The sequence below is a fragment of the Coenobita brevimanus genome, chromosome 103 (genome assembly GCF_032717465.1).
Source record: "Coenobita brevimanus isolate Jiangsu-jjx chromosome 103, ASM3271746v2, whole genome shotgun sequence".
Lineage (NCBI taxonomy): Eukaryota > Metazoa > Arthropoda > Malacostraca > Decapoda > Coenobitidae > Coenobita > Coenobita brevimanus.
In genome coordinates, this window is record NC_137056.1 from 41,020,875 (window position 1) to 41,046,149 (window position 25,275).

Here is a 25,275-nt window from a genome sequence, read left to right on the forward strand (position 1 = left end):
TATATTTCCTATGTTTTTCGCTACTCTAAGTCTGTTTCTTTCAATGATACTTTGTCTGCAATAAATATCTCTAGACAGAAGATGGATGGCTACCATTGACCCTGGAAGGTAGCCTACAGGTACTACCATGAGTGAAATGTGTCAACAAGTTTGGTAATCAGCCATAAAGCCATCACTCTTAGGCAGGAAACATTTAGCCACAAGTACAGACACTAGGCGATCTTTCTTCTGAGTGATTGTAAACAAAGTCAGCTTCCAAGCTGGAACTCTTACATTGTGACAAATGTTATTAGACATCTCAAATTTCTTTTCTCCCCAACAGCTTCAAGCAGTTGTTTGAAAGTAATTAGTTGGTTATAGCACTGTTTAGCTTCCAGTCCACAGAAAACATCAGCTGTGACATGGCCAACCCCAGTATTGAGATTCTTTAAGAGGAAACATGGTGTCATATTTATATCATGTTACATAACAAAAGATCAAATGGAGAGAAAGGATGTTAATACAGTGGTGGAACATGCGTATGTGAGTGAGTTTGAAGAAGGAGGTAGATGGATATGGCAAATGAGTGTGTAAGAAAATTGGGTATGGCAGCTGGGGCCATGAAGTTGATTGGATTACATGACAAAGGTTTGGCACCCCTATTTTAATCTGATAGTTACTGGACTGAATCTACTTGGCAGGTAATGAGAAGCACACTCAAACAACCAATGCTGCAATGGTAAAATTTTTCTTGGCCATACACGATATGCTAACATACTCTCCCTTCTAAGTCACTAAATGAAAGGGGTCTGGGCTAACCAGGATTATTTATTCTGCATAATGCAATTTACAGTGTGTACAGTATGAAGTTATGTTTAATCTAGAGTTCTAGATTGGGTGTGTGCAGCAACGAATCTACTGCTTTTGTCCGTACACAAGCTTTGTAGTGTACAGTGGTATAACACATAGTGGCTCCATGCAGGAGCTCAAGGAGCATGTGAAAACACATCTAGAACCCAACTAGAAGTATACATAGTAATTTCACATAACACTGCAGTTTTGAGAGAAAAGAGCTTGTTCGATGCTGTCAGATGGACTGAAGCTCAGAATGTTTGAAAATATGCCTTTTTCTACAATGAAGTGCATTGTCTTGAAAAGGGAATACAGTACACAGTCCATGTCTCTATATACTGCACAGCTGTGTATACCATTTTTATTTCTTGGCCATATGGTATGCCTGAAAAAGAAACGTGAGCACATGCCATATGCCTGTGTATACCCCCCATTACCGCACTGCAAACAGCACAACACATTTTTAAAATGTGTAGTTGGTTCAGTCTATGAGAAGCACCAGGATTCTGGGGGTCTTGGACAGTGAGTGGGTGAATAAGTATGCCACCCATTTCACTAGGAATGCTCTTGATTGGTCCCTCTCTACTGTGCTTTCTCTTTCTTTGTTTTCTGGACCCTGTCTCGACCCATTCTTATATGGGAAAAAAAAGAGGTCATAGTGATAACGATGATGATGATGAAGATCTACTTTTTGCGTCTGAAAAGAGTGTGTGTATGCAACACTTTCCTCTTTGGATCTGCCCATGACATCCTCTCTTTATTGTAGTATCACACGGCTGTGCAATATTTTTAATTAAACGAAAGTACAGTAGTTACAATATTCAGTGCTCAACCAAAATCAAAAGTCTCACCCTCACTCATGTACTTCATATTGATGACAATGGTGGGCCATAGGTTAAGAGGGATCCTCCAATGGTAAGGCTGGCCATCACCTCGTTTAGATGCCATTTCTTCTACATTGGGCAGGGGAGCATCTGTCACTTCGAGCACAAAGATCTTGACACCAAGTTTCTTCAGATGTTGAGCATTGATAGCATCTGCACCCTCTGTTCCCAGGGAACCAAATATGGGCAGGACTGCAACAGAATGCAGAATACAGTATTACAGTTTTATCTTTATTAAAATCTGATAATGCATGTTTGGTATAAAAAAAATTGCATATTAATACAATGTACAGGTACATGCAGCTACAAACTCTGCACTTCAGGATCAGTCAAAGTACCTTACATCATCATTATCATCATTCCGGCTCTACTTCCCACCCACAGGTGGAGTGAGGCAGAGTCTAGAAAGTAAGCAAGAGGGAAAGACATGATAATGGGAGAACTAATTAACAGCATACTCAATGGAATGGGCCACAAACTTATTCACTCTCCAATCAAGCCCCCAGAATCCTAGCTCCACCTCACTGACACATCTTCCATATATAGGGATGGAGTGGAGAGGTATATGAGAGAGGGTGTGTCAGCTGGGGGGAGAGCAACGAAATGGTAGGGGACAGGGTGACATGGAGGCAAGTTGTTTGTGGCCACCCCTTACAGGATTAAGGCGTCTGGCATTTGATATTGTAGATAGATAGATAGATGATTTATGAACAAGATTTTTTCATTCTGAATTTGTCTTCCTGTCCTCTACAAAGTAGCATCATGAATGCAGAAAACATTTTCATTGAATTACATGTCTATGTGCTTGTTTAATATTATTTTAGTGGTGCCTCTGAGTCTGTATGGACAATCACCTCCGAGTGATGATCTGTGCAAAGTGAGTACCTTCTTTATTTTGTTTTCATTACTATGTCACAAATGCAGTACTGTATTTACCTCAAATGTAATTCTAAAGAGTGGCAACTACAGTAATACAAGTTTCATCAACAGATGTTTTCTACTTCCAGTCTGTTCCAAATTTTACACAAATATTTTTCCACTAGAAGTACAATTCAAGGTAACTCCACCCTACTGCAGAGATTAGGTACTTTTGTGGATTATACACCTATGGTCAGTAATATACTTTCTGTCTAGTTACTTTTTGTGGATTATACACCTATGGTCAGTAATATACTTTCTGTCTAACAGAAATGACATTCATTTGATAACAGTAGGCTACTTTCGTGTTTATAATATGTTACAGTTTTTGATGCAATGTACTTGCATCTTTCATTTTTTTGAAATTACAAGTAGCTGCTCTGTATACTCATACTCTATGTAGAAAATGGAACAGTGTAGTGATGCTATGAACCCATATGGTCATGCTAAATTGTAATCTCCTAAAAACAAAAGATTGTCTATGGCTGGGCTAAGGGATTTCCTTGGCACAATATACAGTGGTTATGTGATAGTTGAGGAGGGAAGGGCAAATTGACCTGGCAAAATATTTAAGAAAAATAATAATAATAATTACTCTATATAAAAAATAACAATACTCACAGAGGACTTTACAAGCAGTCTTTGGCTTCCTGAACTTCTTAAAAACCTCCCTCAACACCTGCTGAATTCGTGTGGGCCACTGTTTATGTGAGAGGTCTTTGAATGCATCTCTGAGTGCACACCGGTTTACACCCGCACTAAACGTTAGTTTAGTGTCAACGTAGTCTGAATATGTCATCACACTAACCCTTGTTGTTGATGAAATGCTGGCAATAGAAAAGAAATGTATTAAAAATTTCAGAAAGTACACCATATCTTATAACTGGGATGCTGCACATACTACTGTACCCAGTATATTTACTCCTTCAGGACACTCATTCATGAGTCTCTGAAGGCACTATACATGCAACTACTGCATGACAGTGTAAACAGTTTATTATAACACTGACAAAACATCAAGATCTCCTGTTACATGACCTCTTCCAATTCATCTTGAGGCCTTATGTCACCACCTAACTGCTACCTCTTTTCTCATGTGACAAAATATTACAGGTGTTGTTGTTCTTGTTGTTGCAATCCCAGGCCCATCTGGACATGAACCTAAGAAACCAGCCACTTTGGCCAGTTTCTCCTGGAGCTCTTTTTTAAAGACCATGTTTAAATATTCTCTCTGCTGTGATAGTGTGGTGCATGGGGTGTATGTGTTGTGGACTTGTGGTGTGGGGGGCTGCATTACAAAATAGCCAAGTGAATTGTTTGTGAGTTGTATTTTGTGCTGGCATTATGACAGGGAAGGGTGGTGAATGCAGTGCATTCCGGCTACGTGTACTCGTGTCTCTCCGGGTAGGGTGGTTTCTGAGGGGTCTGATGGTGGTCCATGAAGGATGGTATTTGGTTGAAGGCTTTGGATGGCTGTGGTGGTTATGTGTTTATGTATGTCTCTGAAGTGTACTGTTGGGTGGAAGAGAATGGATGTTGATGAGATATTCTGTATAATGTTGGATGGTTGTTCATTGCTTGTTTCTTTGTGGAAGGGGCTGATATAACTTGAAGTTCAAGGGTGGGATGGATCTTGAGCTGAAATGATGAACTGTGTGCCTCATATTCATGGGATATTTGACTGAAAGCAGTTTTGTTTCTTGATGCAGATGATTTATCTTTGTGGTCTAAGTGCATCCTACTGTTATTCTTAAGGCTTTATTTTGTGTGTTTTTAAATGTTTGCATTGGTTAAGGTTGCTGAGGCCCAGCCTGGGCTAGCAGAAATCATAGTTTTCCTAATTAATGGATGGTATTCAGGGATTCTTTATGTTTTTCTATTAGAGCACCAAGTTTATGACATACCTTTACCCTGGCATTACTTGCATGCTGAGAAAAGGTCATATGTGTGTGTTCAAAGTAAGTCTTACAATGTGGTGGTGTTTTTCCATTGAAACGGTTGGTTACAAGAAGAGAAACTTCAGGGTGAAACTGAGATTCTTGTCTGTCTGGAGTGAAGAGGATAATGGTTGATTTGGTTGGTGAGGCAGCCATTCTATTTTGTCTGAATCAAGATTCTATTAGGTACAGTTGGTGATGGGCTATTGCGTGTTAAATTTTTATGATCTAGCCTCATGCAATTCACATCGAGAAATATCCAGAAGCTTCACGTGGCATGGCTTCAAAGCTTTCTTTAGAGTATGTAATTCAACTTTTTTTTTTTTTTTTTTAACTTACATGAGAAGGTTCACCCTGGAAAAGCAACAAATATGGATAATCAATAGCATGAAAACTAACCCGTTCAATTTACATCACTCTTCTTCATTTCAGACACCTCATTCCTTTTCTGTGCATCATCAAAATCAATTATGTTTGCCACTGCTCTGCTCTCATCATTCCCACCTATTGATCTTTCAAAATATTCATAACCTCTGTTCCTTACTTCATTTCTCTTTGTTAGAATTTCTTAACTTTCATCCATCACATTTTCACACTCCCTCTCCCTCCCCCCTCTTTTCTACATCTCTACATCTCTCTTGGGAGCAGTTTTCTATTTTCAGAGTTGCTTACATTGATTTTCTTTTCAAGGTCATCATTTACCTTTTTTTTTTCTCTCTATACTAACCTTTTAATCTCCCTCTCTCTCTCTCTCTCTCTCTCTCTCTCTCTCTCTCTCTCTCAATGTATTCCTGCCATCTCTCATTTCAATTCCTTTCTTCCTTCCATCCTAACCACTTCTTTACACTTTTCTTCCAATGCTCTTTCAATCTCCACATCCTGGGCTAGGCTATTTTGTCCTGACACTAAAGGACAGGGTAATGAGTGGCATTATGGAGTACAATACTGCCTTTGGATGTAAACCCTTATGGGATACATCCAGTGGGAGCACCTTTACCCAGCTATTTGGCTATGTGGTTACCACCCAGCACTGTAAATTATTTCCTAGGCTACAAGAAACCATTTGGTTTGTCAGCGTACAACTGAAGGTAGATCTGTATCAACTGTTTGGATAGTGGATGTTCCCACCTACCATATAAACCTCATTCTAAGGAGACAACAATAATCATTACAGTACAATAAACACAGTGATCACAACTCACAAGGCATTGCCAATGGTGTAAACAAAATTAGCCTGAGCAGCAAGTGTTTCTGGAGGGGCATCTGGAGTGGCATGGAGAAGGAAGAGTGTGTCACAATGGCAGTCTCCTTCTGCTAATACATCACTCAGGGAGGTTGCAATATTGCCTGAAAGAGTGAATACTGAATCAGGAATGTGAGAGGTGTGAGAAAAATGAAGGTACAGATTAATTTTTTAACTATTGCTTTTATGTCCAAAAGGGGAAAGGGTAAAATGGTTTGAATAGAAAGTAATTATGGAGATCAAGCTATTAGAAAATCATGCTATGTTAGACTTTCAATAAATTTCAGATACAGTGTACAACAATGTAAAGGAGACAGTTGAGAGTGACTAGCCAAACAACAAAGACTGATGTGTCATAAATACCATACAAGGTTATTGTTTAGCCTTAACTAATTTTTCACTTGTTGCAAATATTTTTTGGAGTGGCTCTCAGGAAGAGGCATCAATCCCCTTATAACACCACCCAGGCAATACATATGGTGCTGTGAGAGGTACTTCATCAATACTGTATATATTAACCTTATCACTTCCACTTTTCTTTTATACAGTATCTTTACCTCACTTATTCACTCATTTGCCAAACAAATCTAGCCACTCTTTCTTTGCCTTCCAGTTTACCTTCTACTCCTAAATTCATTTATATATAAGCATCCTCTTCTCATCTCAACTCATATCCAACCTTTCAATGTGACCATGCTTTTTCTGTATATCCCCATCTACCCTGTGATAAACAGACTTCTTTACTTCACAACTTTAACAGACCTCAGCACTATACAGCAGACCCTCCATATGCATGGATAACGTGTTAACCTACAGTTCAATGCTCGTGGAATCTGTGCAATCAGAGATCTATAATCCATTATAAAAATCTAATGTGTTAACCAGCCCAAGAACCTGACCCCACCTTGCCTACTAAAAATCCTCTATGACTCCAACTAGAGAAGAAATATGTTTTCTAATGGTATAGCCTACAATATGGAGGGAAAGCAGACACAGCAGTGACACTGAGAGTCTAGAAAAAAAATAAAAAAAAGACACCCACCATGACAGATCTCAATTTGCCTACTAAAAACTCTATGATCCCCGACTAGACTACAGATTCCTAAGGGCAAAGCCTACTGTATAGAGGTAAAGTAGACATGAGACAGTGGCATTAAAGAGTTTAAAGCCATAAAAACATGTGGAAAAACTTACTGCCTAGACAGTTCCAGTCATCAAGGACAGTGTCCGAATGGCAAGCAGCGCAATGGGAATGTACTTTCCATGCATGCAGCTTCCTCGGTACCACATTATTTTTGTCCACATATTATCTTATATGTCAGGACCAACTTGCCTAGCCCCAGCCTCTCATGCTCCTCATGGGGCAACATAGGTTTGGATGATGGAAGGATTTAGAATCTGCAGGTATAGAGGGTCAAAAGGTACTTCTTCTAGTTTGTACAACAGATTTCTGTTATTTGACTTGTGTCAGCTGTTTAAAGGGGTAGTTCAGAGCCTTTCTCTTTTTCAGAAGCTATGATCATGAAAGATGTGTTATGATGGGTGATTACAAGATTTAGCAGCTACCAATGTTACTGCTGAGGCTTGTATTAAATATGAATTATGTCACAATTCGTGTAACTGTAACGGTGCCAACATGCTTCGAGCACTGGTAAATTCCCAAAGCAGAAGTGGAGTTTCTGAGACACAGAAGAAAAAAAATGATTGTAATTATTATAATTAATACAGGTATATACAAGAAAGGGTGAGAGTTGAAGAGAGGGCAGTCAAATGGCAGAGGACAGAGAGACAAGGATGTCACTTGTTTGTAGCCACCCCTTACAGGAATAAGATGTCAGGCTATTGACAGAGATGGATAATTATTAGCTTTCCTCTGCACACCACATGCATTCCTCACCAGTCCACTTCTACTGCTCTTATCCTTGATTTCTGACATAGTACTCATGCACTTCCAGTCTCAAGCTAATATGTTATTGTGGGCAGTAAAATACCTTTATGCAGTGTGTCACTAACAAGGAGAGTAGGCCATCCCACTCTTGCAACCACTTTTCTCTTAGTGTCTAACATGCACCACACTACATGTACACTTTACAGAGCACACAAAGTATCGAACTATGAACATGGGTTGGTGCCAGCAAGAGCATGTGACCAGAAAACATTGTCCCCATACCTAGTGAGAGACACAAAGGAAGGCGTGGAGCAAGTTCCACTGATGCACCTTTGGGCTGGGATGGGGCTGGGACTCAGATCTGTGCCAGAGGGCACAGGCACTGCAGTTCCCAGGGTGCTGCTTTTGCCCGATAGTGAGGGGCCTGAACCCGAGAGTAATGTCCAAGGGGGCTACATTATCACTGGCCGCATAATGGTGAGGCATTTACAAAGCCATGGTGCACTTGGAAGGTGTCCCTGAGCTGCCCTGGAGGTATGCCCTGAGGCCACTGACATAGCCATTGAGTCAAAGCTGGCAGACTATGAGTCCATGTTCCTCTGTCTGGGCTCAGGATTGTACAGGTGAGTGGGGTCTTTGGTCCATCTCCATCTTTTACTTACCCAACTAAGACAAAAACCATGTATAATGGTAAAAATCAAGCCTGAGGGAACTAAATCACTTGAAGGGTTCAGAGGGTTCAGAATGGTGTCTTGGAATGTGGATAGTATGAGGGATAGAGGGATGGAGGAGCATGGAGAGCTGCCATTAGGTGATCAAGGCCAATGCATGCAAGCATGCTGGAGCCTTTATCAACAATCGAAAGATTGCAATCCTCTTGAAACCTCTGTACTCAGATCACTATTCCATTAAGAAATTATCTTACCATATAGTAAATGTCCATAACCTCAAGATACCAATGATTTACTTTGCCTAGAAGTAGTACTATACTGTATATGACCATATTGTACAGTACTTACTTAATATTTCATCCGTATGAGGTACCTCGGTGCTGCTTTGCTGCTGGGCCTCTGATGAATCTGGATGATAGAAAAACATACTGGTATGTGTATAAATAGGCACCAGTATATACAATACCACACACTTCATACCAAGACCAAAATTAATCCACTTCTCAGCTTGTAACGGTTATAAAATTCCTCAGTGTGTTGGGTTTACTCCAACAGTATTGTGCTAAAAATCTACCAGACTAAAATAAAGTAGCACACAGAAAGTTTACCCTGACTGAATCCCTACTGATTCTGACAAGACTTTATTCTAAACTTAAACTAATTTCTATTATAGTATGAAGCTTGAGATCATGGTATGCAGTACTGGATAAAACTACTGTACCTTAGTTGACCTCATAACTGAAAAGAAGAGAGTGGTAAGAATGAAACAAAGGCTGGAGTACTGTACCAACAGTGACAGTGATGGAGGCAGTGTCAACTCCTACTTCATTAGACGCCTCACAGGTATAGACACCAGCGTGTTGCGGCTCGATGGCATGCAGTGCCAGCAACACTTTACGGTGAGTGCGGTAGCCATACCCAAGTGCACCTGTCACCAATTCTTGATCCTGTACACACAAACAAATACCAGGTCATTAACCAATTGAATTTGGTGACATACTCTTTACTGTATTGCTGCTATTTTCAGATAATATTATTCAGCTTACAGGAGACTTTCTGCAATAAAGAGGTTTGATATAGTAAGAGTTCCATGACTAGAGATCCCCCTAGACTGAATAGAATCATCTACAGGTGCTGAACTAAGGGGAAAAAAAAAGGAAAAATACATCACTTAGATTTAACGGCTTAAAAAACAAATATTGAAAAGTGCACAATAAATTTAAAAAAAAAATCACTTTCTGAACAAGCACAACTGCCTAAAACATAAAGAAGTATGAGTATATTGCACACTATGAAAGCACTGACTCAGAATAAGTGTGTGGACAATGTAACCATGAATTCTGAGAGGTCAGTCAAAGGAGAGTGGTAAGTTTACCAATTCTTTAACTTCTTGACAGTGAAATATGCAAACAATACTGTACTTATCACTTCGGCTGATGGCCATTAATCTCACCGACTACTCTCAGGAATTTTCTGTGGGGAAACCACAAGCTAGACCTTGACAGATCATAATTATAACCCTGCTGGGTGATAAGGAAGCACTAACTCTCCAAGCAGGCGGCTACCCAGGTGGGCGTGAACTGTCGACCCTTTGGTCTCAAATCAAACACTCTACCACTGAGCCATCATGCCCCCCACTACTCTCAGGAGAAACTTAAGAGCCCACAGTTATCACAGTCAATATTTACCCCGAAATAAAGAATTCTGTACAGTACTTCATGCCATCTTAAAGGTGGTATTCTTCATGGCACAGGTGGTTTCATAGTACCTCTTCCTTAGCTGTTTATTTTGCTTACTGCACACTAATATTCTCCTGGATGTTACTTACTGTACAATGTTTAATCATCATCATCATCCAAATCTCATTTCCCATCCTAGGGCAGGGTGAGGAGTAGCAATGTCCAGACAGCCCATGTTTGCCCAGTACAATGGGCCACGCTTCCATTCACTCATCATTCAAGCCCCCGGAATCCTGGCTCTATGTCTGTTTTAATACAGACATAATTTCCATCAATAACAAACAAGAGGATACTGAAGTGTAATGCATGGAATAACTTTATCAGGAAAAATTTACACCATAACATTCTCTAGTACAGTACATTACTTATATCATTTTAATATTGATACAATTCCCATCAATAACAAACAAAAGGACAATGAGGTGTATTGTGCAAAATAAACTGATTGGGAAAAGGTGCTAAGAACTCCCCATAGCAGCTCAGAATGAACCCAAAGAGAGAAGATTTTACTTAGTTCAGTGAAACTCACCATTGTTAGAGGGTTACAAATGTTAGCAGATCTCACCTTTAGCCAGCGGTATGAGACTGGGTCATCGCCAACATCCAAGACACACTGCAGCACCACACTTGTCTGACCTTCAGCCGCCACCACTGTAGGTGTGGGTGTACTCATCCGGGGAGGCACTGAGGAATAACCACAAACGAGTTACATATTCTATCTATCTATTGCCACAAGCCATAATCCTGTAAGGGGTGGCCATTTGACTTTGAGTTATTTGTTTTACGGGGAGGGGCACTAACCCTCCACCAACCCACTTGTTGACACTTGGGGAGCACATATGGTTTGGTTATATGGTTACCACCCAGCGTTTAAATGGTTTCTTGGCTTACAGGAAACCATTTGGCTTGTCACTCAATGTAAAGCCTCCTGTAAAGGAAAGAAAAGCAATAAGAAGTGACAGGAAAGATGGGAGAAATAGGAAGAGAGGAGGGCAGGCACAGAAAAGAATGATAAAGGCTAAGGAAGAAGTAGGCAGCACTACATCAAGTGAGTGGATGATGGTTGCCACCACCTACATATTCATATCAGTATACACTCACACACACACTACAGATCAAGGTTGAACACACAACAGAACTTGAGGGTATTCGTAAAGTTGTATCTGATACTACTGGGACTTTTGGCATCTAAAACCTCATGTGTGTGTGTGTGTGTTTATCCCACTGTGCTTGTAGTATACAGGATCTGAGTCATCTTCTTTCCATATCTACATTTGTCCTAACTGTTTTTGAAAACACTAACGCTCTTTGTCTGCAACACCTTCCATTCCAAACTGTTTCAGCTATCTATTATTTGGAAAGTTTTTTTTTTTTTTTTTTACATCAATTAGATACCTATTCTTCCTCAGTTTATATTCACGTCTTGTCCTTCCTGCCTCTACTACCAAAAAATCATCTGTATCCATTTTTCCCACTCTTCTTACGACTTCAAACATGAAATCTCTCTGTCTCTATCTTAAACTAACTAGGTTTTAAACTATGTAATCTGACAGTACCACAAACCATTCTACGAGTATTAAAATTATGTCCCCATCCCACACTGCCACAGGCTCCAACAGCAGTAGTTCAGTATAGGAAGGATGTTGCCCAGCGAGTTGTTCTTCCTATGGTCAGCCTTTCGGTGTTAAACAATGGGGCATTGTTTATAAATACTGGCTTCTTAAACTAGCTGTCTTTATTCTCCAGAGAATTACACTTAATGCTTGCTAATGTCACTTCACTGTTTTCACAAGTACTGGAGCTACACAATCTGCACTGACACTGAACTATACTTTGAAATGAAACTGACACCCTGTTCTTTTTTTTCTATTTTCCCAGGGCTTTACGGCAATTGCCTGCTTTGAGGGTCATTAGGCCAAACAAAACTTTCAATCTACAATGCTCAAACAAAGCAAGAACAATGCACATAACTGCCAATCTAGGGGGCCAAGTGGGGTGGGAGCATGAAATAAAATGCTCTCAGATCAGCTAGAAACACCTCCTCCCCTGTGACAATCATACTGGGTGGAATTCCCTCACTCAGGTCGGCCGCCTGGAGCAGATCGCAGAGGTTGGAGTAGGTCCTGGCTCCAAGCTGAAACGACCAGGTGTGGGAGTCGAGTGTTAGGAGGTGGTAGTAGAAGGACACGTCTATCTGATCCTTATAGTCCATGATGAAAGGGTGAGATAGGCTGCCCTCCTCCACCTGAGGAGGGGAGGACTCATTGACCTCCTCCCTGGCCGAGGAGCCAGTCAACACATCCTCAGCCATGGATAAGGAGGCAGAAGACTCCTGCCCTCCTCAGTCACTGATGGAGGTTGGTGTACGTCAACAGCAGCCTGGATAGTGGTCACGTCCGGATCCGGGTCAGTGATTTGTTTGGCAGCCTTCCGGTTAAGGGGAACATCCAGCCTTAGCCTCTTCCACACTGCTGTGCGAGAGGCAGCAGGACGTGGCTGCCAGGCTCGGTGCTCCTGGTGGCAAGGGGCAGAATAAACATTGCAGGCGAAGCACTTGGGGATGAAGAGGTGAGGCAGCCCATTCTCATAAAAGACTTTGGGGAGGAGAAGATGCAAAGCCCCTTTATCATCGCCACAAAAAGCCCTCGCCGTTGCAATGCATATTTCCACGATAGTCCTTATCTCCCTAGGACTCCCAGGACCCCTGGCCTGGTGCCCCTGGGCCATGAGATGTAGCCGTGCATGGGCAGAATCCAGCACGGCTACATCCCCCGGGCCAGTGACATCCTGAGCCTCAGGACCCTTAGGTGTCTCACAGAGACTAAACTCACCGTCTCGCCATCCCCAAGGGAGCACTGGGGGTGCCATGGGTTTGGTTTAATGACAGCCTGGCGGTGCATGAAAACATCAATGCCAGTATCCTGACGCTTGATGAACCCGTACCCCACCCTGACATTAAACCATACCACGATCCCCCTGATCTTCATCTGGGCCTCTGGAGACTGTGGTCTGCTTAGTGCCCCCCTCAACAGGTCGTAGGCAAAAGCAGGAGATGTGTCTTGCATTGTGGCCCGCCGAGTTCTCCTCTCTCTCCGCCCTCTACTCCCTAGGCTCTTCCACTTCCTTATACAGCTTCCTGTACTAGAATGACCTACTATGTTTTGGGGAAAAGCAACGGTTACCAACTCGGAGACATCCAAAGTATCCAGAGTTTTCTTACACTGCATAACTCTAAATTATTTAGCATAAAACTGAGATAAAATTACATAATTTAACAATCACATTAAAAAATATTATAGAGAAAAAGAGTGCAACAATTAATGTACAACTTACAAAATACCTCCACTCACAAATAGCAGGCTAACTGGCATCTCTGACATGTAACTGAAAACTACAAGAAATACTGAGAACCTTCCAGTACTTCCTAACTAACAAATCCCACTTCTCAATGATATCATAGCTAAATCATGCAAATTGCAATTAGACTGTAAAATCTGTACAATCTGCACACACACACACACACACACACACACACAACACATAGAGTAAAGGACTAACAGGTAGCCATCCGGACCGTAGTAGCTGCAGTCAACAGGCAGAAGAATGAGCCCAGCCATGCCCCCACCCCCGCCATCACGACTCACAGCTCGATCCTGCCAAAAGAAATACATGGTTAACACCTATACAGATTCTGTTCCACCTAATCAAACCATAAGCAACATACTCTCGTCCTAACTTGGGTTTTTGTTTGGTAATTCACTGAGAAACTGGGATTTAAATATGAATTTGACTACAGTCACATTTAATTCCTTTTAACGTGAGCTCTTCTATATTTTGTCCTAATTTTGAGTGAAGAATCATGTCAACACCTTTACTGACAAGAACATAACAGAAAGTATTGCCCATGCCTAAAATTCTAAAATTTAATAAGAAAGCTATTATTTGAAACTGTAAAACTTGTATGACCCAAAATAATGAGCTCAATAATACAATAATAAACAAAAGCCTATATCTTGTCTACAGTCACTACCATGTAATATAATTCTCATCTCTGTACTCCTTACAAAAGGTACTCTTATTATCCTTTCCACTGCCCACTAATAACACCCAAGTTTATGCATAGAGCCAAAGATGCTTGGTGGCTGCATGTTCGTCTTGCAATTTGCATGTGCTTAGAGTTTTAGGATTAAAAACCTAGCCATGGTAAACATTTACAGTGCATGCTGGTAGTCATTTACTATCATATGCTTGAATAATATGTTCCAAGCTCGTCCGTTCACATCGATGATATATCTGACATACTTATTCTGAAATTTACAAACAAAGGCTGTGCAGCAATTCAACTTCATATGCATCATTTACTCCAAAATGCAACTCTTCCACACACACACACACACACAGCTACGAAGAAAGACTAAATAAACTGAATCTACCAACACTACAGGAGAGAAGGAAAAGAGGTGACATGATAATGCTATATAAATGCATATCAGGGAAGGAGAAAATAGACATAAATGACTATTTAACATATGGAGAAACATCAGCAAGAGGACACTGCAAAAAACTGCATAAGAAGAGAGGTGATAAAGACGTAAGGAAATTCAGTTTCCCAAACAGAGCAAATGATCAATGGAATGCACTACCGAATGAAATAGTGTGTGCCAAAACAATTCACAAATTTAAGGATATGTACGATAAATATGGTTTAAGACACGGGACAGTACGAGCTTGACTCATTCCTGTAAAGATACAATTAGGTAAGAACACACACACACACACACACACACACGCACAGCGCTCATCACAGCTCAGTGGTAACGCTCTCGCCTAGCATCTGCTTAGATGGGGGTACGCGCCTTGCTTGGGATGCAAAAAGTTTCACTGATGAAGCGGGTGGGTACTGTCCCCCTTGAGCAAGGGGATGGGTGTGTGCGTGTGTGAAGGTCAAGGCTTTGCCCTTAGATCGGACTATATGAGCTCTACATTCTCTTCTAGGAGGGTAAAAATTTGATGATCACAGCCATCACATGATCATGACTATCTACTATCTATCTACCTACTGCCAGACGCCATAATCCCGTAAGGGGTGGCCATTTGACTTTGAGTTAGTTGTTTTACGAGGAGGGACACTAACCCTCCACCAACCCACTTGTTGACACGTAGGGAGCACGTATGGTTTGGTTATATGGTTACCACCCAGCGTTGTAAATGGTTTCTTGGCTTACAGGAAACCATTAGGCTTGTCACTCAATGTAAAGCCACCTGTAAAGGAAAGAAAAGCAATAAGAAGTGACAGGAAAGATGGGAGAAATAGGAAGAGAGGAGGACAGGCACAGAAAAAGAATGATACAGGCTACAGAAGAAGTAGGCAGCACTACATCAAGTGAGTGGATGATGGTCGCCACCACCTACCACAATGATCATGACTGACCCAGTGAATTATATACACACGGTGTGTGTAATTCACCGGGTCGGTCAGGATCACTTTGATGGTCGTGATCGTCAGCTTTTACCCTCCCGGAAGGGAGCTGAGAGCTCATATAGTCCGATCTAAGGGCAAGGCTGTGACCTTCACACACGCACACACCCGTCCCCTTGCTCAAGGGGGACAGTAACCACCCACTTCGTCAGTGAAACTTTTCGCAACCTGAGCGAGGCGCGAACTCCCGTCCACCAGTTGGCAAGCGAGAGAGTTACCACTGCACCAGCGAGTGTGTGTGTGTGTGTGTGTGTGTGTGTGTGTGTGTGTGTGTGTGTGTGTGTGTGTGTGTGTGTGTGTGTGTGTGTGTGTGAAAACAACTACCGGTAGCAGTCCAGTAACAGTTAACCTTAAAATCCTAATGTAGACGGCACTTGCCACTAGACACAGATGACTATCCACCTTTTGTGGGTTGATAGGTACAGTGATTACCTGAAATAATACCAAGCATATGTGCCTTGTTTCCCTATAAAGTCCATGAATACCTCGCCACAGACTGAAAGAACTAATTTGCAAAGATAAGAATCCTGGCTAAGAAAGTGATGAGTCCTGTACTGAAGTGTAAACAAAGACTGAATGAAAAATTGTGTGTGTGGTAGGTGGGGGCGCTCACCATCCAATCACTCGATGTAGTGCTGCTCTCAGGTGTCTGCCCTTTCCTCTCTTCCATCCTTCTTTCCTTTCATCCTCTTCTGTTTTTCTTTCCTTCAATCTTTCCTTGTCCTTCTGCCATTGAGTGACTTTACGCTCCCTCGTCTGTCTTTCTTTGCTTCGTTCTTTTCTCTTCCTTCTGCCTGTGGGTGACTCTACACTGAGTGACAAGCCAAATGGTTTCCTGTACACCAGGAAACCATGTACTGCGCTGGGTGGTAACCGTATAACCAAATTTTGGCGTCTAGTGATTTAATGGGTAATTATGGAGTTCCAATCGGACTGAGCCAGTGAAGGTTTATATCCAAGGAGTGGTTGGGGTTCATTGCGCACAAAATGCCACTCAGGGATGAGTGAGGCTGGTCACGCTGATCTTAAATGTCAGGATAAACTTGCCTAGCCCCAGGCTCCTACGCTCCTCATGGGGCAACATAGGATTGGATGATGGATGGATGGATGGTTCTAAAAAACAGCAACCCACACTTGAACCTATGGTCAATATCAAGTGTGGTAAGTGGGCGGGTCGTTTAGTTCACTGGCAGGTGTGTTGTGTCACCTTCCTCGTCTGACACCTGACACACACCACTACCACGACCACCCTGTACACTCTGACCCACAAACACTCACTACCACTCCAACTAAACATGGCCCTACAAACATCAAAGGCAGACAGTCAACACATAAAACACACACAAGCACACCCTTGTTTTGCATAATCTCTCTCTCTCTCTCTCTCTCTCTCTCTCTCTCTCTCTCTCATTTTTTCCTCACCCACTTATTTTGCATACTACACCATACTAGCTTCTAATATCTTAATAATATCCTTCTGATGCCAAAGTGGATTGCACAGAATTTTAATATACAAGAAAGTATTACCGCACCATTTGCAAGAGGTTGGATCTGTTTGTACGCATTTTTATACCTGTATTGCTGTTAGTGAGTTAGGTTGCTTGATTCTGAGTTATTTCTAGTTGTCACTGATGCATAATGGCAAGATGGTGTGTGTGTGTGTGTGTGTGTGTGTGTGTGTTTTATCTTGAGCATAACAAAATTATCTTCCATTAGCTGGAACAAAACGCATAGCATTTATTTCTCAACTAAAGGGTTAACCATTAATACAGGGTCCGCCAATAGTGTAGAGATTTGACTTCAATGCGACGGACGTAAAACACATCAGTGAAACTCACCAATATTAACACGAGTCTGGAACAGTTATATTTTTGTTTATTAAGTTTAACTATTGCAAAATCGTGTTAAAAATGATCTAAACCTTCTTGTGTGCTTTAGCCTACGTCGTTTGTACTAAAGTGTAACCGTTACCCTACTTTTGTTGAACCTTGTAGGCGTAGGAGTAAACGGGGCTCGCATGATGTGGTACATCCTTTAACCCCTTCAATCCGATGAGGTAATTTCACTTTATTCTTGTTACCTCCAGACAGGGTTGCCAATTTAGCCCTCGAAGCACCAAACAGGGAAATACATATCTACTTTGCTTATATGCTTTTATGATATCTGGTTATATTTTTGAGATTTTTGTCAATACCTTACCGATACTGTAGGGGACTAAGATCTTTCTGGCTAAATCCCAAGTTTCGTGTATATCGCAATATTCTAGCGCTTTTTGACATGGCAACTCTACCTCCAGATTTTGTTCAACTTACGGGAGTTTTCGAGATGGCGTGGTTAACAGGAGCATACATTAGTTTTCTCAGTACGGGAGGCTTTTCCTAACTTTAAGTAAAATCAACTGGAGGAAACAAAAAGTACGTCATCGGAATGAAAGGGTTTATAGTCAAGAGGGACATGTGAGAGAGACAAAGAAACGACACTAAAACAAAATAATAAAAGGGAGAACATGTATATCCTTGTGAGACAGAGGAATGACACTAAAAGAAAATTATAAATAAATAATGTTCAACGTGAGCAGGGCACAGGAAATGCGTAATTACAGCAACATAGAGGCGCCTTGTATCATCACCCTCACTTAATGTCCTCCTTCTCCATCCCTCTCCCCCAGTCCTCCTCTATCTCCTCCATCCTCCCATCCTCCTCCTCCTGTTGCTTTCCCTCGTATTCCTTCTCCACCCCATCCCTCTCACTCCCTACCCACCACTCTTCCTCCTTTTCATTCCCTAGGTACAGTACCACCCTTTTCCCCTCTCTTCTCGTCTCATCATCCCTCCCATCCACCCATCCTCAATCTCTTCTCCCCATCCCTCCACCCTCCCTCTACCCCACCCTCCCTCTACCCCCTCCAACCCACCCTCCCTCTAGCCCCCTCGCTCCACCCTCCTTGTCATCCACTTCCTCCCCTTTTAACCCCACACCCCCATCACCCAATCCACCCTGTCACCACCCCCCTCAACATACACCACCTCTGAACCATCCCACACAGGACCGTACTAAGTGGGTCTGCAGATTTCGTCACACCTCTACTTGTTCTTCCCATTACACAGTATTCGCTTTTGTTATTAATGCAAACTGTCCATATAATATACAAGAGAATTTTAAGTTGCAATATAACCTACCGTTACTAAATAAATTTTAATTTCAAGAAAGGAATAAAAATCTGGTAAACTATAAAAAAAAAAAAAAAAAGTAGTTACAGATTAATTAATTTATAGAATACGGTACAAGACTGGCGCTATAATTCTAATGTTAATCTACCATTACAGCTCCGTGTTTAAGATGAAGACATGGCAATTTTAGGCCAGGTTAGAGTGAAAGGAGTACTGACGGGGATAACGGCTTGGTTACGAAGTGTGAGGGGATGGAGGGAGGGCAATGGGTGAACATGAAACATATAATATAATCACCTCGTTGGGTGAGGGGGTAGGGAGGGGAGAGGATGGGGAGAGAAGGGAAAGGAGGGGAGGGGAGGGGCGGGAAGGGGAGGGAGGGAGTGCCATGGGGTGGGGTAAGCATGACGCATAATGATCTCATTGGGTGAAGGGGTGTGAAGAGGGGGAGGTGGAGGAGGGGGCTAAGTTGAGGACGTGTGAGGGACAGAGGGCAGGGAAGGGCAGTGGGGTGGGCATGAGGCACAGGGCCTTATTTTCATGGGGTTAGGATACTTAGCACCTCTTCCATGGCGATTTATATTGCCGCTTAGTTCTCAATACTCTCATTGTGTGTTATTCATCTAGATATACAAGTTTACAGATATATCGTAGTTACAGACAGGATAAAAAAAAAAGAGAGAAAAAAAAAGAGAATATTGAAGTGCTACAAGGAGAAATTAACTGACCAAAATGCGGTCCAGAAAGAGCTCGTTCGCAGGACCAGTGGGATTCCTTAGTGTTTAACTCAGCCCTTCATACGCACACCTCACCATACTTCCCTCATCTACCCTCACCTTTCCTCCCTGTCTACACCTTGCCTTCCTTCCTATATCTTTCCCTTCCTTTCCACACCTTGCTCTCCATTCCTACACATTTCCTTCTCCCTAAACGTTTCTCTCACTTCCTACAGATTTCCTTCTCCCTACGCCTTGTTCTCTCTTCCTACACATTTCCTTCTCCCTACACCTTTCTCTCATTTCCTACACATTTCGTTCTTCCTACATCTTTCTCTCCCTTCCTACACATTTCCTTCTCCCTACATCTTTCCCTTCCTTCCTCTCTTTACGTCTTCCTTTCTTTACTTTCCGTTCCTTCCCACAGTTCAATATTTCTTTATTTGTCTTTCCTTCCTACACCTCATCCTTCTTCTTAATCTCTTCTCTTTTTTTTTTATGTCTTGTATATTCTCTCACATTCCCTTCCAACAACTTCCCTCTCTTCCTTCACCTTCTTTCCCTACCAACATTTTGCCTCTTCCTTCCCTCTTTCCCTTCCTCCATCCTCTTCATTCCTTCAGTCTCCCTTCTTTCCACACATATTTAAGCTCCCTCTCTTCCTAAATCGTCTAATCCATTTGCCTTCATTCCTTCTTCTACTCGCACTCTCAAATCCTCCCTCGCTCCCTCCCTTCCTTCCTTCCTTCCTTCCTTCTTTCGTTCCCATAACTCTTCTTCCATTTTCCTTCCTTCCCAACACCTACTCTTCCATCCCCTGTCCTTCTTCCATTTCTTAGTTTCTACTCCATCTCTTCTTCCTCCTTTTCTCCCTTCCTTCATTCCTCCTTCTCCTTCTCTCCTTATTTTCCTCTCAACATACTCCTCTACCGCCCCCCCTTCTCCTCCCTCTTTCTCTCCCTTCCATAAAATCTCTTACTTTCCTCCGTCTCTCCCATCCTGCACATCTTCTTGATCTTGTCTCCATTTCCTCCATTCTTAAATATTTCCTTTTACCTCCATTCTTTTCTCCCCTCTCTCTCTCTCTCTCTCTCTCTCTCTCTCTCTCCTTCCTAAACCTCTCATTTCTGTCTTCCCTTCTTCCTGTCTCTCTTCCTTCACTTTCCCGCTTCTGTCTCTCCTCCCACTTATTCATTCCATTCATCACTCCTTCCTCTTCATTCCTGTCTAATCTCCTTTTCAGTTACATTTCTTCTCTACCCACGTCTTATTACTAGTTTCTCTTCTTTAATTCTTTGTCTTCAATTATATTTTCCTATATTCTTGAATCTCACTTTCTATTCATGTTTACTTTATTCATATTCATTTTCTCCCAACCTTCTCTGTCATCTTCATCTCAAACTTCACCATAACCGTACATCCTCTCAAATTTCTTATATATTCCTTCCCCTTCTCTCTCTCTCTCTCTCTCTCTCTCTCTCTCTCTCTCTCTCTCTCTCTCTCTCTCTCTCTCCAGGAACGCATGCACACTTAAGCAAATCACATCCTCCTTCCACTCTCCCTCACCCATTGTTCCCTCCTTCAAGCACTCCAAGCACTCCTCTCTCTCTCTCTCTCTCTCTCTCTCTCTCTCTCTCTCTCTCTCTCTCTCTCTCTCTCTCACACACACACACACACACACACACACACACACTTGGCATTAGAAGCAAAAGTTTAACACTTGAGAAGCTTGATGAGGAGTGATGAAAGGAGGAGATTAAAAAGAGCGGATGTAAGGAATAACTCCAGTTAGGAAGTGTGTGTGTGTGTGTGTGTGTGTGTGTGTGTGTGTGTGTGTGTGTGTATACGGTATATATATATATATATATATATATATATATATATATATATATATATATATACACACACACACACACACAGATAGAAAGAGAGAGAGAGCGCAGCAGCAGCAGCGCGAAAATAGCAGTGTAAAATTACAAAAAGTTAAACTACGGTATATATGGAAGAGAAAAACAACTCACACAATTTAATGAAGAAGGGATATTTTAATGCAATGGACTCTCACATTAAGGACTGAAGGAATACAAATACTAATAATATATAATAATAATAATAATAATAATAATAATATAAAAATAATAATAATAATAATAATAATAATAATAATAATGAACAAAATTATTAATAATAAAAATGGTAATAATTAAGCAAGTGGTGTTATGAAATTTCCTGTCAATGAGATTTTGGCCAAATATGCATACCACACACACACACACACACACACACACACACACACACACACACACACATGATTCAGGCCAGACCTCATTAACAATTGCTGTGAGACGCCCTGGTTCTCTCAGGGCGTCAGGAAAAACAAACGAGGCAGCATTAACAGATGAGGCAGAGTCAGCTGGTGAAGGGGACTTATGTTCCCACCCGCAGATATTGTGGAGTTTTTACGCCAGTTATTATTCCTTACGTATTTTTAGATCTGGGATATTAAACTGGTCACCATCAACATATTCCTTTCTTTTAAATCGTCACCAAACGATACTATTCTGCTAATCAATAACCTGTAGAAGGAAATGGTTCAAAGACGCTGTTCAAAGAACAGCGTCTAGAGATTACACGACCGAAAATAATTTATGTCTTTGAACTAAGAGAATTAAAGAAAGTGCTTTTTTCTCTTTTTCCAGTACCAGTATGTAGAGGTTCTCTTGGGGTTATCAAATTCCAGCACCTAATCCTTGTAAGTTTGTTTCTGCACATGGCACGTTACTTACACCTTTTATGCTATTTATCTAGACTGTCAGTAACTATAACATTCATGAGTACAATTAGGTGTAATAATAATAATAAGTTAGAGGCACTGTTATGCCTCCTGAACTAACGATATTATAGATATATATATATATACATATATATATATATATATATATATATATATATATATATAGATATATATATATATACATATATATAAAAGCAATATTTTCACAAAGAGAGCACTACAGCAGTGAGTTATAACCTATGAGCTCATTTTTAATTAATGTAACACTGATTTAACACATAAAAGTGCCCTGTACACTAATCACTGTTGACAGGTTACAGACTCTTAAAAACACGACATAAAAGATGCAAATACCATATAACAGCAGGTGGTAAGGCTGGCAGGAGGGTAAATATTTGGCGTGGGTGGGCCCACAGCTTGCCAGGATAAAGTGCCGCTAATTACAGTACTCTCACCTCACCTCACACCCTACCTCTTTCCCACATCCCGACTCTTTTTGATGCTCGCCACACAACCTTGCTTCTTCCCCGCTATCACTACACTAACACGGCATACAGCCCATGACCACCTGTATTTTGTACATTCTGTTTTCGTGTAAAAGAATGCTTTTGCTGATTAGTTGTTTCTGAAGAAGCAACATCTTGCAGTCATCAATCTGAGGTTCACACAAATGTGGGCTTCGACGATCAGGCATATTGCGAGGTTAGGACACATCTCGGAATAAAGAAAGTACTGCAGCACAAAAACCAAAATGATGTAAATATGATACTTGGCTTGGATTTTCTTTTCTTCTTCTTCTTCTTTTATTTTAAAAGAACATGAATGGTAGATTTTGAAAATCTCAGTCAGCATTTCATGGTCAGGATCGTTCTGCTTTCGCTGTTTGGAAAACCAGAGAAATAAGTAGGCCTATCAGTCTTTTAACGTAATTTTGTTCAGACTTTTTTTTTTTTTTAATCCAGCCTTAGCAAGGTTTAAGAAGAGAGAGAGAGAAAAAAAAGAACAAATTCCTAATGTTCAACTGTGATTCACTACCGATGCCGATATTTCATTCTGACCTGGTTTAAGTAATTAGTTAATAGAAGTTAATGATGTTTTAGGAACATTAAGAGGCAAACTTTATTTGAATTAAACTTAACTCTTCATTATTCACAAAGGACCATGATATCACCACACCACCCTTCTACAGCTTAGGTATAGCTTCCATAAAAATATGCAAAACTAAATCTTCGTCAGCTACGTCCTTCGATATAGCCAACCAAGAATACGGGAGCACCTCTGTTCTGGCGTCATCACCCTTATTAGTACAGCTGTCACCACTAGTACTCTCAACTAGGCAATTTGGCCCCTCTACAAAACTGCCACAGCTAATAACCCTACAGTTTTTACCCCCACTACTGTCACTGCCAAACCTGTTTCTCATATAACTATCACTACCAATTTTAGTTTCATTTTCTACACTCTAACTGAGAACTAATAACCAGCTTGACGGAAATTAAAAAAATAAAGAACAAAAATCCTGAAGTTAAAAAAAAAAAAAAAAGATAAATACATCAAAATAAAAATGAAATAAATCTACTTTCATCTTGGGGAAAAAAAAAAAAAAAAGCGCTCACAATATTTACCTTCCATCATAAACACCACTCAAGGAGATGGGGTACACTGCACTGGAGGAAGGGAGGGGAGAGGGAAGGAGGTAAAAAGGAGAGGGAGGTATAAAGGCGAGGAAGGTAAGAAGAAGAGGGAGATAAGAAGAAGGTAAGAAAGAGAGGAAGGTACGAAGGAGAAGGAAGTAAGAAGGAGGAGGAAGTATGTTTCAGTCTCTCATGGTCTCGTCTTTTGTATAAAATTCCAACTAAAGCCAGATGATTTTAAAACATCTCAGGGTAAAGAAACCTGAGAGAATTAACGTTGTCACCACTAACCCAGTCATGGTCGGGACAAATCTAGTAAAGGGTTGCAAGGTGCGAGGGTAGATGCAATAGCTAGGGAGTTCGTAATATCTTGCGTGTGCCATTAAGGCGTATGAATTTTGGTGATGCTCAGGTGGCCGATGTTCTTAAGTAGATGGTAATGAGACACAGGTACAGTATGTTGTAGTTAAGATGAAGGAGTGTACGTGCAGAAAACAAGAAGAAAAAATGTCATCGATACTTCATAACATCTTGCTGTCCTTTTGTACATTAGTAATCTCTCTTCAATACCGACATACTCTGCATCAGTAACAAATACGAGGATATAAAGGTGAAATGTGTAAAATAAATCGCTGAGGAATAGCTGTTACGAAATCCCCTAAGCCAAAGAAATTACGACCTACAGACATCACCCAGAATCGCCTTGAAGGACCAACGAGGGAGTGAATGGGGTAAGGGAAGCGAGGTAAAATTATGTTAGGTAAGGTAAGGTAAGGTAAGGTAAGGTCAGGTCAGGTCAGGTTAGATTAGATTAGATTAACGAGCCAGCAAGAGGAGCTAATGGCGTAGACTGAACGAGGTGAGGGATCATTTAACTCCGTGGTCGTGATCCGTGGTAAGCGTAAACCGGGATTAAGTGGCGACTTGATCTTGTCTCACTGTCTCACTGATCCCATTACAGACAAAACGGATGGTAAATTTACGCTGTTTATTTACACTGACACACACACACACACACACACACACACACACACACACACACACACACACACACACACACACCTAAAACTTATGACTAACATGCATGGGGAACTAATCACACAAAGGCAAAAAAAAAAAAAAAAAAAGAGTGGAGAGATAGTGATTATTATTATTATTTTCATTATTATTTTTTTTTACTGCTGTAAGGGAATGCGGAGCCAATGCGACAGACTACTCCTCCTTCATGTACACACACACACACACACACACACACACACACACACACACACACACACACACACACACTTCTCACGTCACACTTCTTACATAATGAATTACATACCCAGTGGCCTACTAAGCACATATTCTCTCTCTCTCTCTCCCTGCCAC

At 41.2% G+C, this 25,275-nt stretch overlaps 1 protein-coding gene across 1 annotated transcript in view; it reads right to left on the reverse strand.

Moving 5' to 3' along the window:
• The window catches only part of LOC145415706 (uncharacterized), an 80,090-nt gene that overhangs the window by 25,287 nt on the left and 29,528 nt on the right, over window positions 1–25,275 (reverse strand). Inside the window, exons 2-8 of the mRNA XM_080284926.1 lie at window positions 13,670–13,764; window positions 10,677–10,795; window positions 9,160–9,319; window positions 8,721–8,780; window positions 5,773–5,917; window positions 3,255–3,460; window positions 1,683–1,907 (exon numbers count right to left, since the gene is read on the reverse strand). Of these exons, the coding sequence (XP_080141052.1) occupies window positions 1,683–1,907; window positions 3,255–3,460; window positions 5,773–5,917; window positions 8,721–8,780; window positions 9,160–9,319; window positions 10,677–10,795; window positions 13,670–13,745 (991 nt within the window). The 5' untranslated portion in view covers window positions 13,746–13,764. The remainder of the gene's footprint in view (window positions 1–1,682; window positions 1,908–3,254; window positions 3,461–5,772; window positions 5,918–8,720; window positions 8,781–9,159; window positions 9,320–10,676; window positions 10,796–13,669; window positions 13,765–25,275) is intronic.